The sequence below is a fragment of the Mustela erminea genome, chromosome 3 (assembly GCF_009829155.1).
Source record: "Mustela erminea isolate mMusErm1 chromosome 3, mMusErm1.Pri, whole genome shotgun sequence".
NCBI lineage: Eukaryota > Metazoa > Chordata > Mammalia > Carnivora > Mustelidae > Mustela > Mustela erminea.
Window position 1 is genome coordinate 126212483 of NC_045616.1, and position 26024 is coordinate 126238506.

The following is a 26024-nucleotide window of genomic DNA, read 5'->3' on the forward strand; positions in this document are numbered from 1 at the left end:
CGTCAACAGCATGAAATGCCAGGCATGTGAGTTAAACCATCTTAGACCCTCCAGTTCCAACTGAGGTACCAGATGAGCATTCATGCAGTTCCCCAGTTAACAGGGGAACACCTAGGCAATCCTCAAATTCTTGAGAAATAATAAACAGTATTGTTTGAGCTCACTAAGTTTTGAGATGATTTGTTATATACCAAGAGCTAACTGACACAGGAAGGGAGGATAAAGTTTTAATCTAGGGCCCCCCCCCCTTCTTTCCTTAACTTCCTTCCTTCCTTCTCTGAAAATAGTAGCAATTGCCATCTCATGAGATTTAGGGAGAGAGGGAGTCAGCTGGTGGGCTTGTGGAGATTTAATTTAGATTTAAACTGACAGGGCCTATGTGAATCAATCAGACAGCTCCTCAGGCAAAAAGGAGGTCAGGGATGTTTTGAAAGTTGTTTCCACTGCAGATGCAACATAGGCCTCCAAAGACCCTTCATCCCAATAGACAAGTTATAAGTGTGTGGAAGAGTACTGATTTGTTTAGAACACATTAACGAGGGAAAAACTCGGATAATTGATGGAAAACGAGTTCTGGGTGGCATGTTAATGGTAAAGTTGTTGTGAATTGTGAACAGGAGAGGAGAGAGATCGTGGGCAGCCCAGGCAAAGTTGAAAGTAGGAGAGCAAGTGCTGAAAACAAGGGTGAAGAGAAGGCGCAGGTGGTGGGAACACAGCGTAGATCTTCTGTATACACTGGAGCAAGAAGGTTGAGAGTGGCACGCAGCTGACTTTAAAGGAAAGGCTCTGTAGTTTATATTCGATTTCTAGGGCAACAGAAAGCCCCTATAGTATGGCTCTCACTGGAAAGAACCTGAAATAGAAACTGGAGTCATGGCCCATTGTGTATTCTGGATAAACAAGCACTGGGGTGTGAGAGCTCAGAATATGGTAGGGGAGTAGGCCAGGCTCGAGACAGGGAGCACGAGAGCTGGAATGAGTAGTAAAAAATGGGTTTTCGGGAATAGGATCTAAAATGATTTTATGTGTTTTCCTAGGAGCTATTTTTCTGACATCAAGCTTGCAGCTCTGAAAAGTACATATATTTACTACTTAATCTGAAGTAAGTCTCACATTTCCCCAGCTGCATGAAAATAATAAGATCTTAGAAGAGTATCAGCATAGTCTTTTTTTTTTTTTTTAAAGATTTTATTTATTTATTTGAGAGAGAGAGACAGTGAGAGAGAGCATGAGCGAGGAGAAGATCAGAGGGAGAAGCAGACTCCCCATGGAGCTGGGAGCCCGATGTGGGACTCGATCCTGGGACTCCGGGATCATGACCTGAGCCGAAGGCAGTCGTCCAACCAACTGAGCCACCCAGGCATCCCTATCAGCATAGTCTTTATGGAATTTCAGGAATCTTCAGAATTCTATCAATCCTGTTTTTTTTTCTCATATCCTTATCACATTCTGACATATGATATAACCTACCTGTTTATTACATTTATTATTCATGTTTTTGTTCCCTTCTTCCCCAGTAGAATATAACCTTCACAATAGCAGGAATTTTTATCTATTTTGTTCGCTCATATACCCTTAAGGCCTATAACAGTGCCCGAAACAAAAGAGGTATTCAGTAAGCATTTACTAAGTGAATGAATTAATGATTATATCAAATGCCCTAAGAATCTGAATAAGAACTGGGAATTTATGACTCATGTGACCAACTAAGAGGTCCTAATTGTGAAGTTTTCTTTTCCATTTTAGAGGTTGAATGTTTTGCTTTAGAAGAACGCCATATATGCCTTTGGTATGAAACAGGTGGCATTTCCACAGGTCATGGTACCAGAGAGTCCTTGTTGTTACAGGACAGAATTGGCTGAAAGTCAGAAGGCTGGTGTTCCATGTCCTGGCCCTGACACATACTTGCTATATTGAACTCTTGGCAGTTCATTCTCTGAGTCCCAGTTTCCTGTCTAGAAAATGAGGATGGTAACAATGATATCTGCTCAAACCCATATGGTCACTGTGAAGACCCAAGACACATTGTGTCATGAAATATGGATACTATTATTTCAAATTTTAGTGCAAGTTTGCTTGCACTAAAAGCTCATTGCATTTTATCTCTATTCAATTTTTGCTTTTTCTATGGCACTATTGCAACGATCTGTGTGCAGAGTAAGAGGATTAAAGAATGTTCTGGATCTCATTATTGATCTCTAGAGAAACACCTGATGAACTCAAAGATCATTAAAGTGAGAGAAATAGTTTTTACTACACCCATTCTAAAATCAGTCATTTTAGAATGGGTGTAGACTGATTCTTATTCACTTATTTTAAAAGTTCATGCTATACTCTGTTCTCATGAAAAAACTCTAGTTATAATAGAATTTAGTAACCTGAGAAAAGTTTGCTGTTCTTAATAGTCATTCTTGTCATCATAACCATTATTTTACTTATTTGAAGAAAATATTCTTATGTTTTTTTCCTCTGAAAAATGTAGTTTTCTAGAGATTATTGTCTCATATTTATACTATTTCATGAACATTCTTTTCACCTAACTCTTTTTTTCATGTCCAAGCCAAAATCACTATCAGAGTGCCAAACACCCCTGCTAGCCAGCCTTTTTTTTTTTTTTTTCCTTAATGAATGGAGTGTTTGGTCATTTTGGAGAATGAGGTTACATAGTGGCCTCATTAGTTGTATTACTTTCAGTCGTGAAAGGTTTAGGGGTGAAAATGAGGTGCACCAAAGAAATGACAAGTGTAGCAAGAAGGAAATTTCAACTTCAAAAGATATTATAAACAATGGAAAATAAATATTATATTAAAATTATAAGAGAAAATGTGATAGAACATTTGAAAAGTCTTTTTACCCCAAGCTTGAATAGGCCTTACTTAAAACACACATACATTGGAAAGTGATCATCAGTCACATTAGTTCACTGGTAAAACTTACTTGGCATAAAGCAGGGTCCTCTAGGGGAAAGGCAGGAAGCCAACATATTTTAAAATATATTGGGCAGAGTATTGACTAGGAAGGTATCTGCATCATGAAAACCTACCTTGAGAGGCAGGCCCACTGAAGTCACTGAATGAATGGTTGCTGGAACAGCAGTTAAAAGGGTTGATGCACATATTAAAAGGAGTGAAGCAAAGGAGCCACAGAGTGGAAAGCTCCGAGACAACAATGCATATTTTCCCACTTGGTGGACAGTTTGCCATACTGGTGATTACCACTAAATCTGGAAAGCTTGTGCAATGCTGAGCACATTTAAGTTTCTTCTCTTCAAAGCAAAATTATTAAACTAATTGTGTTCTTTGTGAATTTTTCTGAACCACATTGCAATTACTTGGATGTTTCAGGTCATGCTAGTCATAACGAACAACGGCTGATATTAATCAGAGGTATAATGTGTTCTGATACTGAGAAAACATGTGGTTTCTGAGCCAAGTATATAAAGTAAATTACACTTCCTAGTAAACTTTTGAAAGGTAAAGGGGACAAAAGGCTGACTTTTTTGGTTAACTTTTAATTATTTCCAAAGAATTAAAGTAATGTTTTTCAAATGCACAGACTACACTTGTAATGGACCAAGTGTAGTCTTACCTCCTTCTTGAGGCAAACTTCAGCCAAGATGTAATATGGGTCAGGTTGATTTTTTTAAAAAAATCTGAGGTTGAGGAGCTTCCAAAACCTGAGCAGCAAATATGATTTATAAAGGTACCCACCTCTGGAGAAAAACTGAGTAACAAAATCCATGTTCTCTCAAGTATGTCAATTATTCCATAGTCCATTTCTTAAAGTAAGTCTGCATCCTATCTGATTTTATAAACACTTACAGAATATCCAAACATGTTTCTAAAATTTATTTTACATCACCAGTGGCTGGATCTCTTTAGAACAATATGCTGCTACCAAACCATCCTTAAGCATTTGGACATTTAGATTTTTGTGGTTTTTTTACTTTTAAATTCACTTTTGTTGTTCTGATTTTTCACACTTATTATATAAAATCATTTTAAATATGGAATGCCAGAATGGAATTAAATTATCTGACCTCCTTATACATTCAAATGTTCACAAATTCTCACATGTATATTAACATGAAAAGTCTAAAACTGCAAAGATAGTAATTATTGGCATTTACTTCTTAATATAGTTCTAATTAAAAAAAAAAAAAAGCACCAGACTGGGAGTGGAGAGACATGAGATCTAGTTTCAGCTCTGGCCTTAAGTAGTTACAGTTCCCTGTGGAAGTCACTATAAAAAACCAAAACCAAAACCAAATACTTTATTGAAATATGATTGACATATTAAGAGTTGTACATACTTAATGTATACAATTTGATGAGTTTGGAGACAAGTATACCACAGTCTATGTAAAAGCATCACCACAGCCTATGCCATAAACATATCTATTGCTTCCACAGGTTTCCTCCAACCCTCTTTAGTTATTATTTCAGGATAAGAACACTTAACATAAGACCTACCTTCTTTTTTAAAATACTTCTGATTTTAGTTAATTATAATAGGATACAAATTAAGATGAGTTCCCCAAAAGAGACCCTAGTATAAGGTCTGGGAGGATCCCGAATGTGAAGTTTCTGTGTCCTCGGGACACAACACTCTTCCAGACCACCAGTGTGGAGGAAGTTGACTCAAGCCTCAGTGTCTGGAGTTTTTAGTAAGGCTTTATTAGATAGGCATAATTACTTGAATAAGTTCTACCTTATTAGTAAATTTTCAAGTATACAATACAGTATTGTTAACTACAGGCAGTATGCTGTATAGTAAATCTCTAGTACTCATTCCTCTTGCATAACTAAAACTTTATCCCATTGACTAATACTTTCATATTTTCCCTCCTCCCAGCTCCTGGTAGCCACCATTCTGCACGCTGCTTCTATGATTTTGACTATTTTAGACTCCTTATATAAGTGAGATCATATAGTATTTCTCCTGTGTCTGGCTAATCTCACTTAGCAAAATGTACTCCAGGTTATTCCATGTTGTCTCAGAAGGCAAGATTTCCTTCTTTTCTTCAGGCTCCATAATATTCAACTGGATGTATATGACACATTTTTAAAATCTAGTCATCAGTCAATGGACATTTAGATTCCTCTCAAATCCTGGTTGTTGCAAATAATGTTGTAGTCAATATGGGGGTGCAGGTACCTTTTCAAGATCCTGATTCCAATTATTTTGAATATTAACCAGACATGGGATGCTGGATCATATGGTGGTTCTATTTTTAATTTTCTGAGGAACCTCTAGACTTTTTCCATAGTGACTGCACCAATTTTCATTCCCACCAACAGTGCACAAATGTTTCCTTTTTTCCACATTCTTGCCAACACTTATCTTTTGTGTTTTTGATAACAGTCAAAGGAAAGCCATTTTTAACATTACTTGTGTGTGTGTGATTGTTTTTTCACTAATGATAATAGGGAGTTAAATTAGATTCACTTATGTTCAGCCAACAAATAATCACTGAACATGTATTATGTTTAAGGCCCGGTGTTAAATGTTGGACAATGCACAGGATTGCAAGTGGGAACCAAAACCAGTCTTTGCCCTCTAAATATCTCCTCTAATATATTAACTTCTCCCTCTTAGCTGTATTCCATTTAGGGTTTCCAACTATCCAGACATTACTCAAGCTGTTTAAAGCCATATTTACCAACTTCGTGACAAAACTTATTTTTCTTTCCTATGTATTTCTCTCTGAATGGCTACCTATTTTCCAATGATCCAGTGTAAAAATTCTGGACTATGTTTGACTCCTCCTACATCTCCATTTGACATTTCCAAACTTCCACCAAGCCTTAATGACTCATGTAAATTTATCTTGGATGCACTTTTCTTTTATTCCAGTTCTCTCTAATCTAGCCTGGGATCCCATCTCTTAAGCACCAGATTACTATTTTTGCTTTCCTTTAGATTCCCCAGATTTCAGGCACTTTTTTCTCCAGTCCCATCTCTATGTAATTTCCACACCTACAGTGGTTCTTAATGCACTCTACTTAGGTCCAAGTTCCTTTGTCTGGCTTCTCGGGTCTGCCATTACCCTTTGTCCTCTATCTTCCCTATGTCAGTCTTGTTTGCTTACCAACACACTCACTTCTCAAATCTATGCCCTTGCTTATGTGGCTTCCCAGATTGGAGCAGCATTACTTCTTTTCTTATTAAAAATTAAGTCATCTTTCAAGACTCAGTTCAAGCGTCGAGTCAATTCCTCCTTCTTTTAATTCCTATTAAATTTATAGTCTATGTTATACTGATTAGCACTTTTTTTAATATTTCAAGTTCTAATTTAAATTTAATTAGTTAACATATAGCATAATGTTAGTTTCAGGGGAAGAATTGAGTTATTCATCACTTATATATAACACCTAGAGCTCATCAAATCGTTCTCCTTAATGCCTACCACACATTTAGCCCATTCCTTGCCCACTTCCCCTTCAGCAACCCTCAGTTTGTTTGCTATAGTTAAGAGGCTCTTATGGTTTGCCCACTTCCCTCTTTTTTTTTTTTTTAATTTCACTTATGTTCATCTGTTTTGTTTCTTAAATTCCATATATGAGTGAAATCATATGGTATTTGTCTTTCTCTGACTTATTTCACTTAACATAATATACTCTAGATCTCTCCATGTTGTTGCAAATGGCAAGACTTCATTCTTTTTCATTCTTTTGATGGCTGAGTAATATTCTATTGTGTGTTTGTGTGTGCGTGTGTGTGTACATATACACCCCCCCCATCTTCTTTATCCATTCATCAGTCAATGAACAAATGGGGAGGAGCATAGGAAGACAGGTGGGGAGGAGCAAATCCCTAGCAGAGAGAATCCCTAGCAGGTTCCAGGCCCTTCGCAGAGCCCAACTCAGAGTTCCACATGGGACTTGATCCCACAGCCCTGAGCCGGAATCAATAGTTGACTGCTTAACTGACTGAGCTACCCAGGTGACCAGCTAAGTTTCAGTGTATTACATACAGCTTATGCTTGGTCCACTCACATTAGTCTCTGAGAGGCAGAGCTCCCTGAATTGTAGGCATAATGCCTAAAAGGATAAAACTGGTATCTAGAGTAATGACTTCACATGTTTAACCTTAAATGGGGTCAGGCGGGGTAGTAAGTGAGAGTATAGATTGGTAGGACAAAGAATACAGAACTCATTTGCTATTATTAGATTATTAGGATCATCTAAAATATTTGTAAAGAGACAGTGAAACACCTCCACAAAATCTAGTTTGTACAGGATATAATATGTTTACACAGAAAATGTGAGAACTCAAATTTTTACTATTGATCATTTTGGGGGGATTATGATCAAATTAAGTCTAAAAGATAGAGTGAAAAGTCAAAAAATCCATATTTTTTCACTTGTGCAATATAGTAGAGTGATGGATTATTGTTGTCCTAGGAGGCATAGATCCCTTTTTATTTATTCTTTTAGTTGCAAGAATAGTTTAGTTTAAGTTATTAAACTGAAGCAAATTTTAACAAATTCTTGTTCTTTTTTTTTCCTAATTAAAAAGGTCACTAAAATTATGTTAAATATAAAGTAAAAGAGCTTTAATATTAATTTTGTGTAACTTTCAACAAGTCAAATATACTTTAAAAATCATGCCTGAAGTGAAGTGAATCATTACTAATGGGCTTGTAAATGTATAAAAGAAATTCAGTAAGGTTCATTATAAACAGTAAACCAAACTCAGTAGGTCAGTAGATCACCAAAAATATAAGCCCAATAATATCTTATGGAAGTGATATTAACCCTTTCAAGATAGCATCTCATTTGCCTCCCAATTCTTCCAGCTGACATTCAACTACTCTGGAGTGAGAACAATTAAAGAACTCTTGCCAGAATAACAATTGCAGAACAATGACTATTTTGGACAAGGACCTTCTTGAGGTCAACAGGGGCTTCAACAGAAATCACTAACCACTTCCTTGAGTACTGCCAAGGAATTTTCCTTTTTTTTTTTTTTTTTTTAACGCTGTCAGTTTCCATTACCAAATGATTAGACTGCATTTTCTACCATGCATGATTCATTCTGTTGAAGTCTCATTCATAAAACAAACTGTAACCAAATAATATTTTCCATTACCTTGTAAAAAAACTAAATGACAACACAACAAAATCAACTGGCTTACCATTTTCCTTCTTCATTTTCATATTGTTGAACAGTATATCCAAACATGTCCTCCACCGGGCCGCTGAAAGTCATTGAATTTTTCACATCCACATTGAATGATACGCAGAAGCCTAGAACCACTTTAAGAGGGGAAACAAAGTCCAGTTACACAGAGTTAACTAAGATTCCATCATGTTCTGAATTCTGGAAGGCATGCCTAAAAATTGTGCTCTTGTTATAAAAAGCAGTAATACTCAAAAAATGAGAACTGCAAGAAAGGTTTATGGTATTAATTATATTATTGACTGCAAATGACAACTGAAGAATACAAATACTAATATTCAAACAAAACCCTATAGAAATTAGTAGCTGTACAATTCCCAGAGCTAATGACTTCAGAATCTGAGAGAGAGAGACCTGGCGGAAACTCGTGCTTGGATATGCCTAATGTGGTTACAGATAGCTTTCCAATAATGAGCCCTACAGTGAATCATGGCCACTAATGCAATGTAAACAACTTCATTTTCCTGTTTTGACTATGAAGGATGCAAGAATCACCATTTAAATCCTCAGGAGGGGAAGCTTTCTCCTTACTGCTTCCAAAGGGAATGGAAGCAGATTGCCTTCACCCAGAAATGGCTTCTGAAGCAGGCCTGAGATTTGTTCGGCTTCTCTTTCCATCAAGCAGTGGACAGAAAGCTTATCCTAGTATGCTAGAACCTCCATATAGTGTTGGTGGTGATACACTCACAGGCTGCTGTCCATGATATATCTAGATCAAATGACGTATCTAAAGAGTCTACTCAGTGCTTGACACACACTAGATATTCAATGAGGGTTAATTCTCTTCAATTTCCTTAAAGTTCAGGTAATGAAAACCCTTTACAAGAGAGACTCTCTCCTAAAAGGGTTCTGGATGGTGCCAAATTCTGTCAAATGGATGGTGCCAAATTCCAAGGTTGGTACTAGTTTTTGAAGTAGAGTTGTGAAGTTACAAAGCATTCCTCTCCTAGATGCAACTAAAAATTCGTCCCAAAGAGCACTCCCTTATAAAATCACATGCATCATAAGGTACATTCAGAGGTAATTGAATTCACCGTTCTTTATTAAAACCATGATACAGCTATCAGCATCCTGAAAAATTATTTTTTCTTACTCATTATAAACTCTTCCATAATATAGTTTAAATCCAGACTCAAATTCATTCTATGCTCTAAGTCATAACCTTCAATTTTAACATTGGGTTTTTTGCTGCACAGAATTATACCTAATCTAGAGAAAATTTTGTTCTTTAAAAAAAAATTTATGTATACCTATTCATGAAAAAAGATACTTATGTATACCTATTTATAAAGTCTTCCTTGATCTTTCCAACTGGAAATAATCTTTCTAACTACTAAATCCTCCTCTTTCATTTTTTGAATATCTCTCATAGAGATAATAATACTACTAATAATTTATTTATTTATTTGACAGAGATCACAAGTAGGCAGAGAGGCAGGCAGAGAGAGAGAGGGAAACGAACTTTCTGTTCAGCAGAAAGCCAGATGTGGGGCTTGATCCCACTCACCCACTGAGCCACCCAGGCGCCCCTCATCGAAATAATTATTAAATATTATTTTATTTACATTGTAATTATCTGTGTGATTTCTCCCCCCCCTCCTCCAGTTTGGAAAATTCTTAAAAGCGGGGACTCTCTTCTCTTTCTTATCCTTTCTCAAAATCTAGCACCTTGTACACAGATGGGCAATAACATATTTGTAGAATAAACACTGAAGGACAAAGTGTACCAGTTGAAGTTAGAGGTAAACTGACAACTATTTCATTTTAGTTAAGAAAGACTTAATGGAGATGGAAATTTTCCAGTTAGATTTTTAAAGGGAGGGAGAGATTCGACTTGGCAGTGAGAAGAAAATATATCCCAATAATTTGGGAGGGTCTTTACAAGTGATGACATAGAATGGGGCAAATATGGCTGTAAAATCATAGAGAGACTTGCCTGGCTCGTGTGGAAGATGTAGAAAAAGAACGGATGGGTAGCGTAGGCCCATTTATGTACATTTCCTGCTCTTACTTCAAGTGTGATGGAGAACAGCTGGTTACCATCTTCTGCATAATTTCCTTTTACATATTTGAAGACAGCTTTAAACACTGTTCACTCTACTCCAAACTAAATAGTACGTGCTCCTACCCTTCTCTCACAGTTTTATTTTTTGAAAACTTGTAACAGATTATTTCTTGATATGAGAGATACACAAGGTAGTAGGTCTACAACAGGATTTCTCAACTTTAGTGTTATTAGTATTTTGAGTCAGAAAATTATTTGTTATGAAAGTCTACACTGTGTGTTGTAGCAGCATCTGTGGTCCCTGCCCACATAATGCCAGTAGTATTCCCTGAGTTATGAAGATCAAAAATGTCTCCAGACACAGACAAATTCCCCTGGGACCAAAACTGCCCAAGCTGAATATGACTATTCTATAGAGAAGGACCAGAACACCACCACCAATGATTTTGTTGAAGAAGATGATGGGAAAACAACAGGCGTGCAGACCAGCAGCATCTGCATCATCCAGAGCTTGCAAGGGATCCAGAATCTCAGGTTCCACTCGAATCTCCTGAATCTGTATCTCCATCCCAACAAGATCCCCAGGGAATTCGATTCCTGTTACGGTTTGAGAGGTGTAAGCCTGTAATATGGTAACCCTCTTTCATAATGTTGATGTAGGTAACATAATTTACCCTAGATTAAAAGTACTCACCATCTTTTAGACCAAAGGGGAAAGGAGTTATTATTAATCAGGTTCAAGTTCACTGCTCTTGAAGTATTTTTCTAGCACTTTATTGTGTTTAGTATATGTTCTCCCAAAAGACATTCATGATACTCCTCATTATAAGACCAAGACATTTTGGTTTCCTTTTTAGGCTTGTTTATTCCACATGTTGTGTTGAATGTTCAGGGGAGGGGGAGGGGTGTGCTGCACTTTTTTTTTTTTTTTTTTCATTTCCTGTCTTCAGAATTCTACGGGCAATTTGCCCAAAGTGATTGTAAATCAGTCTCTTTCATGTTTGCTAAGGCACCAAGGAGACTGAAGCACAGGAGATGACATAAAAAAAATAGTTTACATCTTGTTCTTTTGATTTAAAGGAGTGCACAAACAGTGAAGGCAACTTCTTGAAACTTTGAGTTTGATGCTCATTTTGTTATACCAAGTTGTCTTGGAACTTTATGTACCAGAGGTACAGCAAAAATCGCACTTATTCTCTGTCAAAGTCAAAAAACAAAAAGAAAAACAAAGCTGAGGTGGCTTAAGGGGCCATACAGGGTGAAAATGATGGGAAATAAAACATAGACAATAGTCAGACGTCAAAATTAAGTTCTAATTTCACATGTACCAGCAGAAGAGGAATTTTTTTCCTTAAGAATAACAACACATTACTATTTGTTATGCTTCACATGCTCCTTCTCATATAATTTGCCCACAACCCTACAATTAGTGTTGTTGTCACTGCTGTGCAAATGAACAGAAGGAGGCTCATGACAGTAGAGAAGTTTGCCCATAGTTCCCCAGGATTCCCAAACATTCACATGAATTCAATTTTTACATCTTATCCCTAAAACTGAAAAGGGTTAGTAGAAGGCAACACCACTCTTAGTCCAAGTTATTACAACTTCTGAGAAGCAAAACTGGGAAGAGGCCTTCTACAGTGGCCATGGCTAAGAAAATGGGGCTGAGGGGGATCACTGGAGTGAGGAGAGAAGTCATACTTGCAGAGATCTAGATAAAGCATCATGAGAGTTTCAGGCAAAACATTCATGTTCAGGTAGAAAAGAAATGGAAAGGCTTGCTCTCTTTCAAATATGATTATATGTGTCATATATTTAAGGGCTCAAAACTGTGGAGGAAGATGAGATTGTTGGTGTTGAAGGGTATCTCTTGTGAAAGAGATCATTGTGCACAGTTTCTTTGTCCCAGTATGGAAGTGGAGGTGTAAGACAACTAAATGAGAGAAAGAGAAAAAGAGAGGGAGAAATACCTACAATTGTATGGTATTTTCTGCATATAAATATTTTGCCATGGGGCATCTGGGAGGCTCAGTCAGTTAAGCAGCTGACTCTTGATTTTGGCTTAGGTCGTGATCTCAGGGGCCTGGGGTCGAGCCACACTGCGGCTGGTGGGCTCTGTGCTCAGCTGGCAATCTGCTTCCAGATTTTCTCTCTCTCCCTCTCCTTCTGCCCCTCCCCCTGCTTTCTTTTGCTCTCTCTCTCTCTCTCTCTCAAATAAATAAATAAATCACAAAAAAATCCTTTTGCCACTTACAAACATTTTCATATAAAAAGGATATTGAACTAGACAATGAACTGGTAGTTGGGCAGAACAGCAGCCACTATTCTCTTCTTGTATGTTAGGAAACTGGACCTTAGAAGGGTTAAGTGATTGGTCTAATGTCAGCTGTGTTAGTGGCAGAGAAGGAATTAAACACTGGGCTTCTCAGGTCAAATCATAGACTTTCTGTGACAAAGAGTGCCATTGAAGTTGTGAGATTAATAATAATAAAAATAATAACAATAACCCAGGTCAACAGAACCTCAAAAGACCCATGAGAGCTCTTAATCATCTCGTAACTTGAGTAGTTGAGGGTAGGACTGGCAGGAAAAGTTGAATGAAGGGGGAAAAGTCTGAGCTTCTCCCGAGGGCACTGACTCTCTGGTCAAAGAAGGCCTTCCTCCTCCACACATCCTCTGAGTTCCAAGAAAAGTCACTGCAGCCTGTTTGATATTTTGCTTTTTTAATGAAGAAAGTCTGTGTTTCACAGGGTGGTCCAGAAATTCTGATCTAGCACTATCCAGATTGAAGTATTTAATAGCCAATGGAATTCTGAATATTTAAAAGCCCAAGTACAAAGGGTATCAAATGAATGGTGGCTAGGGATTGATAATAAAATGCTATTGCTTTCTTTTACCAACTTCCTACACATTTATCCAATCTGGACATAGGAGAAATCATGGAATTAATATTATATTTATTATTTTTAAAGAGTGAAATGGCACAATATTAAGATAGGAAATAATAACTGTTTTATTTTGTTAATGGTTTTTATTTTTATTTATTTATTTTTAAAGATTTCATTTATTTATTTGAGTGAGAGAGAGTGAGAAAGAGAGTGTGTGTGAGCAGGGAGGGTCAGAGAGGGAGGGAGAAAGAATCTGAAGTACACTCTGCACTTAGTAAGGAGGCTGACACAGGGCTCAATGGAAGCCTCTGTCCTACAACACTGAGATCAAAACCAAAACCAAGAGTCAGATGCCCAACTGACTGAGCCACCCAGGCGCCCCTATAGTTAATGGTTTTTAGAGCAAATTCCTTCATTGTATAGAAATATGGTAATCTTTAGAGATATATGAACCTAGGCTTACAGAGCCCTTTCACTTATATTATTATTTATGTAATTATTCACATTTATTCAACTACTACACAAATATTCATCAAGGTTTTACTTGGGGTTGAATATATGCTAGGTCCTGGAAATATAGTCATAATAAGATGGCACTTCTACTTTTAAGATCTTATAGCCTAGCTGGGAAAAAATACAGTAAGTGATTTAACTTCCATTAGTCTCAGCTTATCATATTTAAAATGAGGTTGCAAATGCTTTATAGGCATTGGTTACTGTGACAAATACAACTTATACATGTAGCAATAAAGAATATTCAATAAATGAGTAAATTGTGCTCATAAATAGAATTCAAAGAATCCGTTTACCGTATGGCAGTTGAATTTTCTTTTGGAAGAGGATCCCCTGCTCCCATCCTGATGGCCATTTATATCTTGAAAAATGATACAGATGTGTTGTATCAGTGTGGCAGGACAGTGGGTTCATTGACTCACTTCCATAGAAAGTTTCCCGTTTCTAAACCTGGCTGCAATGACATGTGTAAAGAAAATCTAAGATGGGGGAATCAGCCTTCCAGGCGAAACAACTGGCTAAGGAAGAGGAGTGCGGGGATTTCTGTCCTTCCGGTTAGACCTCTTGGATTCTCATCTCAGTTCCTCAAAACGTGGTGAATATTTATGATACCACCCAGGTTCTCAGCCAATAGCAAGTTAAGGGTTTTCTTACTTCACTGACAATCTACTCTCCTCTAACCTATTTCAAAGATTATAAATCTATTCCAGGGACAGGATAAGCCTGAAGTGACATAAGGCATATGAATTGAGTGACAGTCTTGAGCCACCTGAGAATCAGAGAAAGTACCTAGGCAGTACGACCTCTGTAATGCAGAGCTGCAGAGTCCCCATAACATCCCCCACCCCCGCAGTGTGAATGCTGGTACATCCTGGGCACCTTTTATATTTATTGCTGTGCCAAAGCTTATTGGTGGAAAGAGTTCATCTACCCCTACTCAGATGGACATAAACTCCTCAAATTATATATGCTCACTATAACTAATGATGTGACACATTAGGTATTTTATATCACTTCAAATTTACTTTTCCTTTTTCTTAAATTCAAATAAAATATATCCAACTTTGAGACAGTTCAAGGGGTAGGAAGAAAAGCATTTTAATGATAAGAGTTGAGGATGGAAACTGAAAGCCCCTTTCCTCACTTGCAATGTATAATGAAACATCTTTATAATATCAGTGTTATAAATCTGAAATTTTAATTAGTTCGGTTATTCTTGGTGGCTAAGTGAGTTGGATCTCAATTTTGGTATACATGATTACCCTAAAAGATAAGATCTGAGAGGCATTAGCGTGGCTCAGTTGATTGAGGGCCCAACTCTCGGTTTTGGCTCACGTCATGATCTCAGGGTCGTGGGACTGAGCCCCCCATCAGGCTCTGAGCTCAGTGGGGAGCCTGCTTCTCTCCCTCTTCTTCTCCTTCTGCCCCTCCCCCTACTTGTGTCTGCCTTCTCTTTCTCTCTCTCTAAAATAAATAAAGATATTTTTAGACAAGATTAAGTTTGATAAATAGTGTAACTGGATCTATCCACAAATATAGTACGACATAATTCTACTTGATTTGAAATCTGAAGTGATTATTTTTACAGCATTGTAATCTTGAGAAGGATGAGACAAAGAACTCCAGTGGTAAAGACAACAGAAAATAAAAATAGAATAAAAGAAACATCAGAGCCTTGAGCCTTGATGTAGCATCAACACAAGTGTTTGGAAATGGTATTATAGTCTCAAATACAGGAATCTATATCTTCAGAAAAAGATACCATATCCAACTTGCTGTCTCCAAGCAACTGAAACTTCCCTATACAATTATGTAAGAGGAAAGTCTGGCTCAATGAATCCCACCATTAAGGGTTCTTTCATCAGAAATGATGTAATATGTCAGCATGATATCTACCTCTATCAGCAAGTCCAGAAAAGCCAATCCAAATAAACACCTCGATGTTCAAACATTTTCCAAGCTTCATCATGGGAGGCTGCTTTTTAACTTTAGCTTGCTGTAGTGAGTGAATTGTTTTGACTTTAGTGCTAAAGTCCTGTAGGCTTCCAGTTAATACAAATGGTATTTGAACTTCAAAGTGAGTGTGTGTTTATGTGTGTATCTGTATATGGCTGATGGGAAGGAGGCAAGGAGGCCTAATTCTTGGCACATAGTAGGTGTTTAATACAAGTTTGTTAAATGAAACAGGATGGAATAAACAGAGAAATAAAGATTTCTCATATAAAGGTCATTCTGGCTGTAAGAACTTGTACCCTTTTGTAAATGCTGCCCAGAATATTAAGCTCCAATGGAGTGTTTCCCAAACATCCTTTGTTAAAAATCCCCCTTTTAAATTTTTCTACATAAGTTTGTTCTCCCACAGTGTTTATTTTCCTTTGTAGTATCTACAGACATCTGCTCTTTTCCCATATCCTCCCACCACAAATAAGTGCCTACTCTGCCAGCTCTTCTCAGACTGTCCCTTCTCTTGAAATTCTTAAACAGTCTCAGTTTCCCAACGCCTCCACCCTATCACCATCATCTTCTGGCTCTGTGGTTTACAGGATGAAAAAGCTGCAGACCCTCAGGGGTCCCTGGACCCCACTGTGGGAAACACAACTCATGTGTTTTTGCAAGCAATGTGAGCACAGAACTCTGTTCTCCAGCTGCCCTGGCATCCTGGGAGCTGAACTCATTTATTTCTGTGACTACACAGCACGGAGCGCTGCATGGGGAAAGGCGTCTTACACTTCAGAACAGAGCAGGTTGCATCCTATTCAAGTATTCATACAGAAATGTGAGATACAAAGTGTTTGGAGATGTAAAAGTATGAATGAAGGTTGTCTTTTTGTTAATGAAACTTTTCAGTAAATTTTATTGATTTACATATAATATCTTCTCAGTGAGACAGTAAAACATTGTCAGTTTTAGTTATTTTTGTTAGCATGTGTAAGAGGTGCTTTTGAGGGACAGGAAGGCAAAAGATAGTTCACACTGTAAAATAAATGGTTCTAGACACTAACAGGCTGTATTACTGATTCTCCTACAGATTCGATAGCGCAATTTTTCTGGAAGGCTTGGGTATTGGCTTTTGAAGTCCATGCACATGTTTGAGTGTGTGAGACATGTTTACTACTTCAGATACTTCTATTGTTTCACTGCAGAGAGTGAATTATACCTTTTTGTTTGTTTGTTTGAATAACTCAAATAGAAACTAGGAAATTTAAAATAATTTGTATCACTGAGTATACTACCTCTTTGCTTTCCTTATGCAGGAAACTACCTCTTGTGCACATTAGCAAAAATAATGGGACTGGCAATGTGTTACTGGCTCATATATGTCATGGAGAAGAAATTATAAGTAAAGTAATATAATTCACTGAAAAAAATCTGCAAATAAAGGTAGAACTTTTTATTCAGGTTTTTCTTCTCAGGCATTGATGGACACAATGCATATGATACCTAGGTAAGATGTGACTCTGAGATTGAAACAAAAGCATCTCAAAAACATGCAAGTTATCCAATGTACGAATGGTATAAAAAAGAACCAAAAGTGGGGCACCCGGGTGGTGCAGTCAGTTTAGCATCTGACTCTTGGTTTTGGCTCAGGTTGTGATCTCAGGTCTTGAGATGGAGCCCCACATGGGGCTTTATGGGGAGTCTGCTTAAGACTCTTTCTCTCTCTCCTTCCGCCTCTCCCTCTCTCTAAAATAAATAAATAAATCTTAAAAAAATAAAAGAACCAAAGCCATTCTCTTTTAATTGTACAATTTGTAGTTAGGAGCTAAAATTGTTTAAGTGAAAACACACTTATGTGTAACACAAAATAGAAATGAATGGAAAAATTCCAACATGTGAAAAAATCAATTGAATTAAATTGCGATTATTTATACTGGAAAATAATTACTGGCACTTTGAATCAACTAGAGTATTTTTTTAAGGATTGAGTATGCCTGGACTTTTAAAAATGTCTTGATTTTTTCCCAAGGTTTTAACCTTGGGAAACACATAAAATTATTTGCCACAGGGCACAAAGGGGTATTATCCTTAACTTGCCTTAACCTTTCATATTTTTTATTTTCCATACTGCTCAGAATCAGGAGGCAAAGTATACAGATTTATAACATTCCTTTTTTGGTGGAATAAGGTTATTTAAATACTTTCTGGTTTAACACATAAGTGGTCAATCATTAACATTAATAAATTAAGGGCTTCATGAAACTAAGTAAAAAAATAAAATACTATGCAAACCTTGACAGTTTATCAGAAACCAAAAACAAGGTCTATAAGAAAACAATTGCTCATTCTAGAGTTACCCAGTAGTTTTAATTGGGAATTTCAAATTGCATGGATGTAGAGATGTCTTATTGATTCTCAAATACCACATAATAGTCTAATTTTTCTAGATGTCCCTAATAACATACCAGCACTTAGACGAAAATGATTCTTCATAATATTTCTTTCCCTTCTTAGCTAATTACTACAGTTAGTTTTCATTTTATCATTCACTACCTAACATTCTCTTCATTCAAAAGTCTTTTGGTACCTCTGCCCAATTTAAAACTTGTTCAGTTTATCAAGAGAAAATAAGGGAAGTCAAATACATATAACTTGTGGTTCGTCTGAAAAAAAATTGGAAAATAAACCAGAAAGTATTTTAAAGGACATGGGTTTGTTTACAAGAGATGAAGAAAAATCTCAGTAGCCTGGAATGTTGAAATATTTCAGAAGGCAAGGGTCAATAGAATGCTTATTTTCTTTTCAGAGGAAAGAGATAACTTAATGATGCTTTCTTTTCTGTTTTAAGATAGTTCCAATTTTGTTTTCTTAGCTATAACTGTTGTTGCTAAGACCATGATGATCTTTCAGCAAATAGAACATTTGTTGAGAAGTAACATCCTTGGATTCAAACTTTATTCCTATCTAGCCGCATCATCTTTTACATTCTTTCCATTTGTCTCCTAGAGTATCTGGTAATTGAAGTAAATACAGATGTTATATCAAAATCCCCAAGAACTGGCAGCCAATATTTTCCTTAAATGGAAGCATACTGGTACTCACAATCGTAATTCTAGTGACCGAGTAGTTGTTATATACAAAGATCTTGAAATTCGAGTAGAGGTTACCTGTGGACTGGGGGCAAGAGAAGGAAGAGAATAGGATCCAAAAGGAAATAAAAATGTTGTTTTTTATATGTTTTTAGAGGAAAAGGCTCACTTCCCGTCCTCATGGAAGGGAGCTCTGTGAGCTGTAACACTCCCTGTCTGTATCTATGCCTGTCTCCTTTCACACTTGAATGACTGATGAGTTTGGAAAGAGAAGCTGTATGGGCATCCCAGTCTTCTCCTACTTGCTTTCTCTTAGAAGTGAGCCTACCTACAGAAAAACAAAAATGAAAACAAAATAATGCTGTGTTCTATTTCCTCAATATCAGACTCTGAGTTGGAGGTAGAAGGTAAATCCGCTTTGTGGGAATTTCATTTCATCAGCCATGCTCCATTCTGATTCCTGGTTGTTTCCCAATCAGTTTTAGCCTCAATGACGAAGAGAATTGCTCATTATTGGACTTCATTAAAAAATCATAATAGTGTTTTACTTCTCATGAAAAATAAACAATTATGGGACAATGTTTAGATTTTGCAAATCTGGGCACATTTAGGTTTATGTTATAATTATTTTTCTTATGTTTATGTTATAATTAATTATCCTATGTTTATTGTTATTCCTTTAACTTTCTCACTAGTCTAAAGTACTTCGTGAGAAAAAAGAACTAAACATTTTCTGTATTATTATCATTATGTTTGAAGATGTGTTGACATATCTTTTCTAATTCTTTTTAATTTTATTAATTTTAAAAATTTTATATCTCTTAATCAGAATTAGAACAAACACAAGACTATTCTTGTTTTTAGGAGCTGCAAGGAGACACACAAAATAAAATAATTTGAATGTATCATCTTTAATTATTTATTAATTATCTTTACCCATTTCCTATTTTCTACAATTCCTTCACAATCAATGACATGGAGAGTAAGGGGTAGGGGGGTCAGTAGAAGAAGATATAAAGAGGCATGATTAGGATAAGGGGTAGATACAATATTTCAGAGGCAGGCAAGGTGAAAAAGGGCATGTGGAGACCTGACCATGGTTTGCTTGACTGCTTCTGAGCAATATGGGAAATAAAAAATATGAAAGGTTAAGGCAAGTTAAAGGTAATACCACTTTGTGGCCCATGGCAAAATAAAATGTAGGTAGACTTCACCTGTTTGAGGGTTTGTTACACTAGCTGCATCTTACACTCTGGTGGACATTGCTAGGGGCAAAAAAATCAGGATTTTAGAAATGAGGTTAATACTAAGTTCCCAATTTGCTTAACAAATACACTGGCCTGAAAAGGAACTGACATGCTAGAATTTTCATTTTTTCCTTTCCAGTACTTGTCCACAGTCTAGTTTATTGGACTGTACTACTTACATGGCTATGTCTCCCTCTTTGGAGAACTACAGATGATCCAACTCATAGAACTTAGAGTTACATGAAGAAAGAGACCCGTGTGCTGCTCCAGGAACTCATAATTCCTTACTCTGGGAGACGTTTAACTAAAATAAATGGGAGAAAGTCAAGTAACACCTACTGATTTTCTACTGGTCATCCTTATTTCACAAACACTAGGCTCTCAGGGAAAATGTAAGAGAAACAGGTCATCACTCAATTTAGAACTGCCCAGCACGCCAGAGGTGTACTAAACATTACTTCTGAGAATGTAAACATATAAAGATGGAAGGGAACATGCCAAGGAGTGGTACACTTATCAGCAAGGTCAAACAAGGTAGAGCAGAATTATAGCAGATGAATAAGCATGTGTATTTGACAATTTTCCTTAAGTATTGCAACTTTAAAAAGCTTGCTGACTTCATTGTTTCTCACCATTCCATGTATTCTTGCAACTCTCTAATCTTATATTATTTTTTGGACCTTTAAAGGAGCAGAAATTGGTGCAACCAAATCAATAGCAACAATGAAGACCATACCCGTTGACATCAATGGAATCGAGGACCACATTTCCTCAGAAGGGAGCCCATGATATCTTACAGAATGTTACATCAGAATTTTTAAGACCTTAGAGTTAAAGAAAATTTTTATCTTATAAAAATGCAAAGATAATTAAATGGCTTTTGGTTGGATATACTTTTTTTTAATAAGGGAATAGTCAGGATCCTGAGGGTTCTACATGGTACTTATCCTTGTGAAAGGCCATTTTACTGTCTTTTCAAAGATTCTGAAAGGACATCTAGTGATACTTTTTCCATCTAGTGATACTACATCTTTTCCATCTAGTGATACAACACAAAGGTAACACTCCAATTTTAAAGTTTTTGATGGCTTACAAAAAAACCCCAAAGAACAAAAAAAACAAGAAGATTGAGAAAAACAACCAAAAACAACCAAACAAAACTTAACTCTTTGAGCTATGAGATCAGGGATGAAAAAAAAAAAATATATATATATATATATGATTTAGATATTTCTGTTAGAATAAAAAGGGTCTTCTCAATATCTAGAATATTTACCACTATTTAAATATGCTTCCAGATTTCTAGTGATAGTGTTCATCTCTATTCTAACATAGTGTAGGTAGTAAGTGGTTCTATGTGCAAGAAAAATCTGTTCAACTGATCTTCTATCAAACTGTAGAGTTTAGGGAAAACTGCAGCAGAATTAAATATGACTTCCTAATATTAGACTGCTATAGTGTTAAATCATAAAATATTATAGTAGGTAGTTACCTATTATTTAAATTAGCCCTTCCATTTCACCAGAAGCCAGCAACTACCTTGTTAGGGCAACTATCTCACTCCAAACAAGGGTTTCAGATGGTGCTGCTATGTTTTTAAGTTTTATGTTTTAAGTGACACTGACTTCCAGTCTGAATGGTCCAAGAATAAGCATCAGATTTAAAATGAACCATCTGGTGTCTCACTCTCCTGGCCACAGCTGATTAACTCTAAGGCAGCCAATCCAAGTACTCCACTCTCTGACAACAGGTTGGCCTCATTGGTAGGCTCTTGTCTTGGTGTTGAAGATCATGCAACAGGAAAGTCAGGAACAGACACAGGCTTCATTCTTGCCAAGAAGAATGGTGTGAAAGTGAAATCCAGAGGAGGGAAAGAGAATTCTCTAGATATTGTCTAATATCTGTAGATATTGTCTAGTCCAGTTAGTGGTCCCCCTTAAGTTTCCTTGGTCCACTGTGGCTGAAGGAAGGATGGGAAAAAAAGAGTGAGGCAGGGTAGCTAAGAAAAACAGATGGCTCTCTTGACCTGACTCAATGCTTCCTTCTTATGTTCCCCCTAAAAGCCATTAAAAACTTTAAAAAGATGGAATAAGAGAAAAAGTGACTGGCCTGCCCTGTATATAGATTGGAAGTATGTAAATAAATGTATGTGACAAAATTCTGCATTGTCATATTCATTCAGCATACACTAATAAGAACCTATCATGTGCAAGGTAGTGTGGAAGAACTATGAGTGATTAAGAGGCAAAATAAACATTAGCCATGCCCTCAGAAAGCTTTAATTACTTGTGAGACATAAGGCATAATCAAATAATTAACTTTATGAGGTTAAAAAAGAAAAAAAAATATCCCACGGGCCAGAAGTGATTGCTGATTTCTATAATGTGACTCCTGTAATTTGGATGCCAATTTTTACAAATCTTAACAATCCTAGTTTTGTTTTTTCTTTCTTTCCTATTTAATCATTGAAAAGCTTTGTGCTGTCTAAGATTTTATTTATTGATTTATTTGAGGGTGGGGGATGGAGGAGCAGAGGGAGAGGCACAAGCAGGCTCTGTGCTGAGTACAGAGCCTGACACAGGGCTCGATCTCATGACCCTGAGATCATGACCTGAACCAAAATCAAGAGTCAGACACTTAACTGACTGAGCCACCCAGGCACCCCAGGTCTGTGCTATCTAAAAGAGAATAGGAAATAGATGCCTTTGGGACTTAATTTGGGTAGTCCTTTACGTACTATGAAAAAGCGTGATACCTTTTTAGTTGACTAAGCAGGTGATTAAATACGCAATGTTTCCCTGGGAAGACTACATTTCACATTAGGAAATGCTTTCAGTACTTTACGACTGTGCTCCGGGCATCACCAGAAGTTAAAAATAAAGCCAGATGGAAACATGACACAGAGCTCACACTGACTTTCATTGCCCGGTCAGATTTAAAGTCGAAATCTTCCATTATGCAACATAAGAATAATTCATTTAAATACAGGCAAAAGGGCAGGACAGTGGTGATGTCACTACAGAATAATTGCAGCTTTGTGTCAGGCCAATCTTATGAGGAGGGCAGAGCTGAATGAGGAACCAGCTTGCCCCTCCATGGGCTGACACCCTGCCTGGCGCCTACAGTGAAAAACTGCGAGGGTGAGTGATTCTGTTGTGTGTCAGTTATTTCCCAGCCAAACCCTGAAGCGGATTTTTCCTTCATGTCTTGAGTGCAAGTACTATTCCATAAGATGATGAAAGACCAGTAATATAATTTGTGTGGACACTTCATAAAATACTTGGCCTTTTACTACTTTAAAAGTACAAAAAGAACTTTGTGAAAAATTTCAAAAAATTGGATTTCCTTAATTTTAACTTTTTACCAACAAGTCATGATTTTCTGGATGAACTCCAATCAACTTAAAAATGCTGTTAAGTTTTTTTTTTTTAATGCCTGTCAAAGAAAGCACAGAAAAAAAATTGTTTTTGTTTTTTTAAAGATATGCTCCCTGGTGAATACTTAGGACTTACTCAAAACATTCATACAGTTGGGCACATAAGAGCTCCCAAAATTTATCTTTGAAGACATATAATGGGAACAATTTGAGAAGGTGATGAATCAAAGCTTTGTCATCTATTTTTTTAACAGATTGAACTGAGAAAAAAAAAATGATAGCAGAATAGCATTCGGGTCCAGAAAATTGGCTTCTAAGAAGCTTTTAGTTTTCTGAATGAGGCTATTGTCTAAATTCTTAAATTTGTATGTTCTCATATTAAAACAGCTTTTCACAGAACTACTAAAATTATCAGCTTTTTTTTTTAATATTTGGGGACTCAAATAACTTTTCATATATTGGATCAAATGTCATTCTTAAAAAGAAAGAATTACTTCTACTACATATTTATTTAACTGATGTATGAAATGAAACCCCAACAAAGTTGGTCATAAGTTACATGTCACACTAAAGTACAAAGTTGCTGGGGCTAAGTGTTAGGATAATATGCCTTTATGACCTGAATCCTCAGCCACTTGCAAACTCTACCAAAGTTGAGGATCACAATGGTCAAAGGTCCAAGTCTTAATAATAACAATGATTTAATTATTCACAATTGACAAAAGCAAAAACAAACAAAAACAACAACTACCAAAAAAAACCCCAAACAACAATAAGAGTGTATCATGTGTAAGAGTGTGAAACACACACACACACACACACACACACACACACACAAATATATGCTTTCTGGACATTTTAATGGAGTCCTGCACTTGGCAATACCAAAAAACCCCCGAATCCTTTAATATCTTAAAAAGTATTTTCTCTCTATATGAATATGATACTGTTCTCATTAGCTTCCTCTCAAAGCAAAAAACAACAACCCACATAAATCGTTTGAAAGCCTTATTTGAAAAGTCCTGGTGGTGGATATTAAGGAGGGCACGTATTGCATGGCGCACTGGGTGTGGTGCCTAAACAATGAATCTTGGAACACTGAAAAAATAAAATTAAATTTAAAAGAACTCAAAAAAAGAGAAAGTTCTTTTCAGAATCACAATCATTGAAGACACTTTTCAATATTGATTAAGAATTTCTCCTTTACAGGGTGGCAAATTTATAGGATTTTCTTTCTCTCCCTAACCTATAGGACTTTTGTCACAAAAACTCAGATTACCACATTTTTTTAAAAATTGCCATTTTTTTCCTTAAAGACTTTTAGTTTTTTTGTTTTTAAATTAAATCATGACATATGTTCAGCATAGGGGGATGAATTGTGTTCCCTCAGAAATATGTCCAAAGTCCCAACCTCTGGTGTCTGTGAATGTGACCTTATTTGGAAGGAGGATCTTTGCAGATGTAGTTAAGTTAAGGGTCTTGAGATAAGATCATCTTGCATTTAGAGTGCGCCTAAAATTCATTGATTGCTATTGTCATAAAAAAAAGGGGGGGGCGCCTGGGTGGCTCAGTACGTTAAAGCCTCTGCCTTCGGCTCAGTCATGATCCCAGGGTCCTGGGATCAAGCCCCATGTCGGGCTCTCTGCTCTGCAGGGAGCCTGCTTCCTCCCCTCTCTCTCTCTCTGCCTGCCTCTCTGCCTACTTGTGATTTCTCTCTCTCTGTCAAATAAATAAAATCTTAAAAAAAAAAAAAAGGGAGAGGGAGATTTGGGATACCTAGAACCAGAAACACAGAGAAGACATGTGAAGACAGGTAGAGACTAAAGAAATGTGTTTACAAGCCATGAAATGACAAGAAATTTTTAGCAGCTACCACAAACTAGAGAAGGCAAGGAAAGACTCTTCTTTAAATCCTTCAGAGGGAGTATAGTGTGATTTTGGACTTCCGGCCTCTAGCTGTGAGAGAATAAATTTCTGGGTTTTTGTTTTTGTTTTTACTTTTTTTTTCCTTTCCAGTTTCTATAGAGAGAGAGGAAAAAATGTTTCTGCTGTGATAAGAACTCATGGGATTTGATTTACTCTCTTAACAACTCAGTACATACCATAGAGCAAGGCGAGCTGTAGACATCATGTTGTACATTACATCCCCAGTACTTATTTATCTTATCAGTGGAAGTTTGTATTTTTTTACCATCTTCATCTAATTCTCTCTTGCCCTACTCTCCACCTCTAGTAACCACAAATTTGATCCCTTTTTCTGTGAATTAGGTTTTGTTTGTTAATTTTGTTTTTTTTGATATTCCACATGTGAGAGCCTACAGCATTTGTCTTCCTCAGTCTGACTTATTTCACTTGGTATAATGTCTTCAGGGTTCATACATTTTGTCACAAATGGTAGAATTTTCTTCTATTATTATAGCTGAATAATATTTCATGTGTGTGTTTGTGTGTGTGTGTGCGTGTGTGTGTGTGACATCTTTATCCATCCCTCTGTCAATGGACACTTAGGTTGTTTCCACATCTTGGCTACTATAAATGATGCTGCTTTGAACATGGAGGTGCCGATACCTCTTTGACATAGTGTTTTCACTTTCTCTGGCTATATTCCCAGATGTAGAATTGCTGGACCGTAGGGTAGTTCTGTTTTTAACTTGTTAAGGAACCTCCATTTTGTTTTCCATATTGACTGCCCCATTTACATTCCCACCAGGACTTCACAAGGGTTCTCTTTTCTCCACTTCTCACCAGCATTTATTATCTTGTCTTTTTGATGCTAACCAAATT

The 26024-nt window shown here is 36.7% G+C and overlaps 1 protein-coding gene across 2 annotated transcripts in view; it reads right to left on the reverse strand.

The window, feature by feature from the left end:
- The window catches only part of ITGA1 (integrin subunit alpha 1), a 165284-nt gene that overhangs the window by 102052 nt on the left and 37208 nt on the right, over window positions 1–26024 (reverse strand). For both annotated transcript variants that reach the window (XM_032337429.1, XM_032337430.1), the window contains exon 2: window positions 8141–8261. In XM_032337429.1, coding sequence (XP_032193320.1) covers window positions 8141–8261 — 121 coding nt within the window. The remainder of the gene's footprint in view (window positions 1–8140; window positions 8262–26024) is intronic.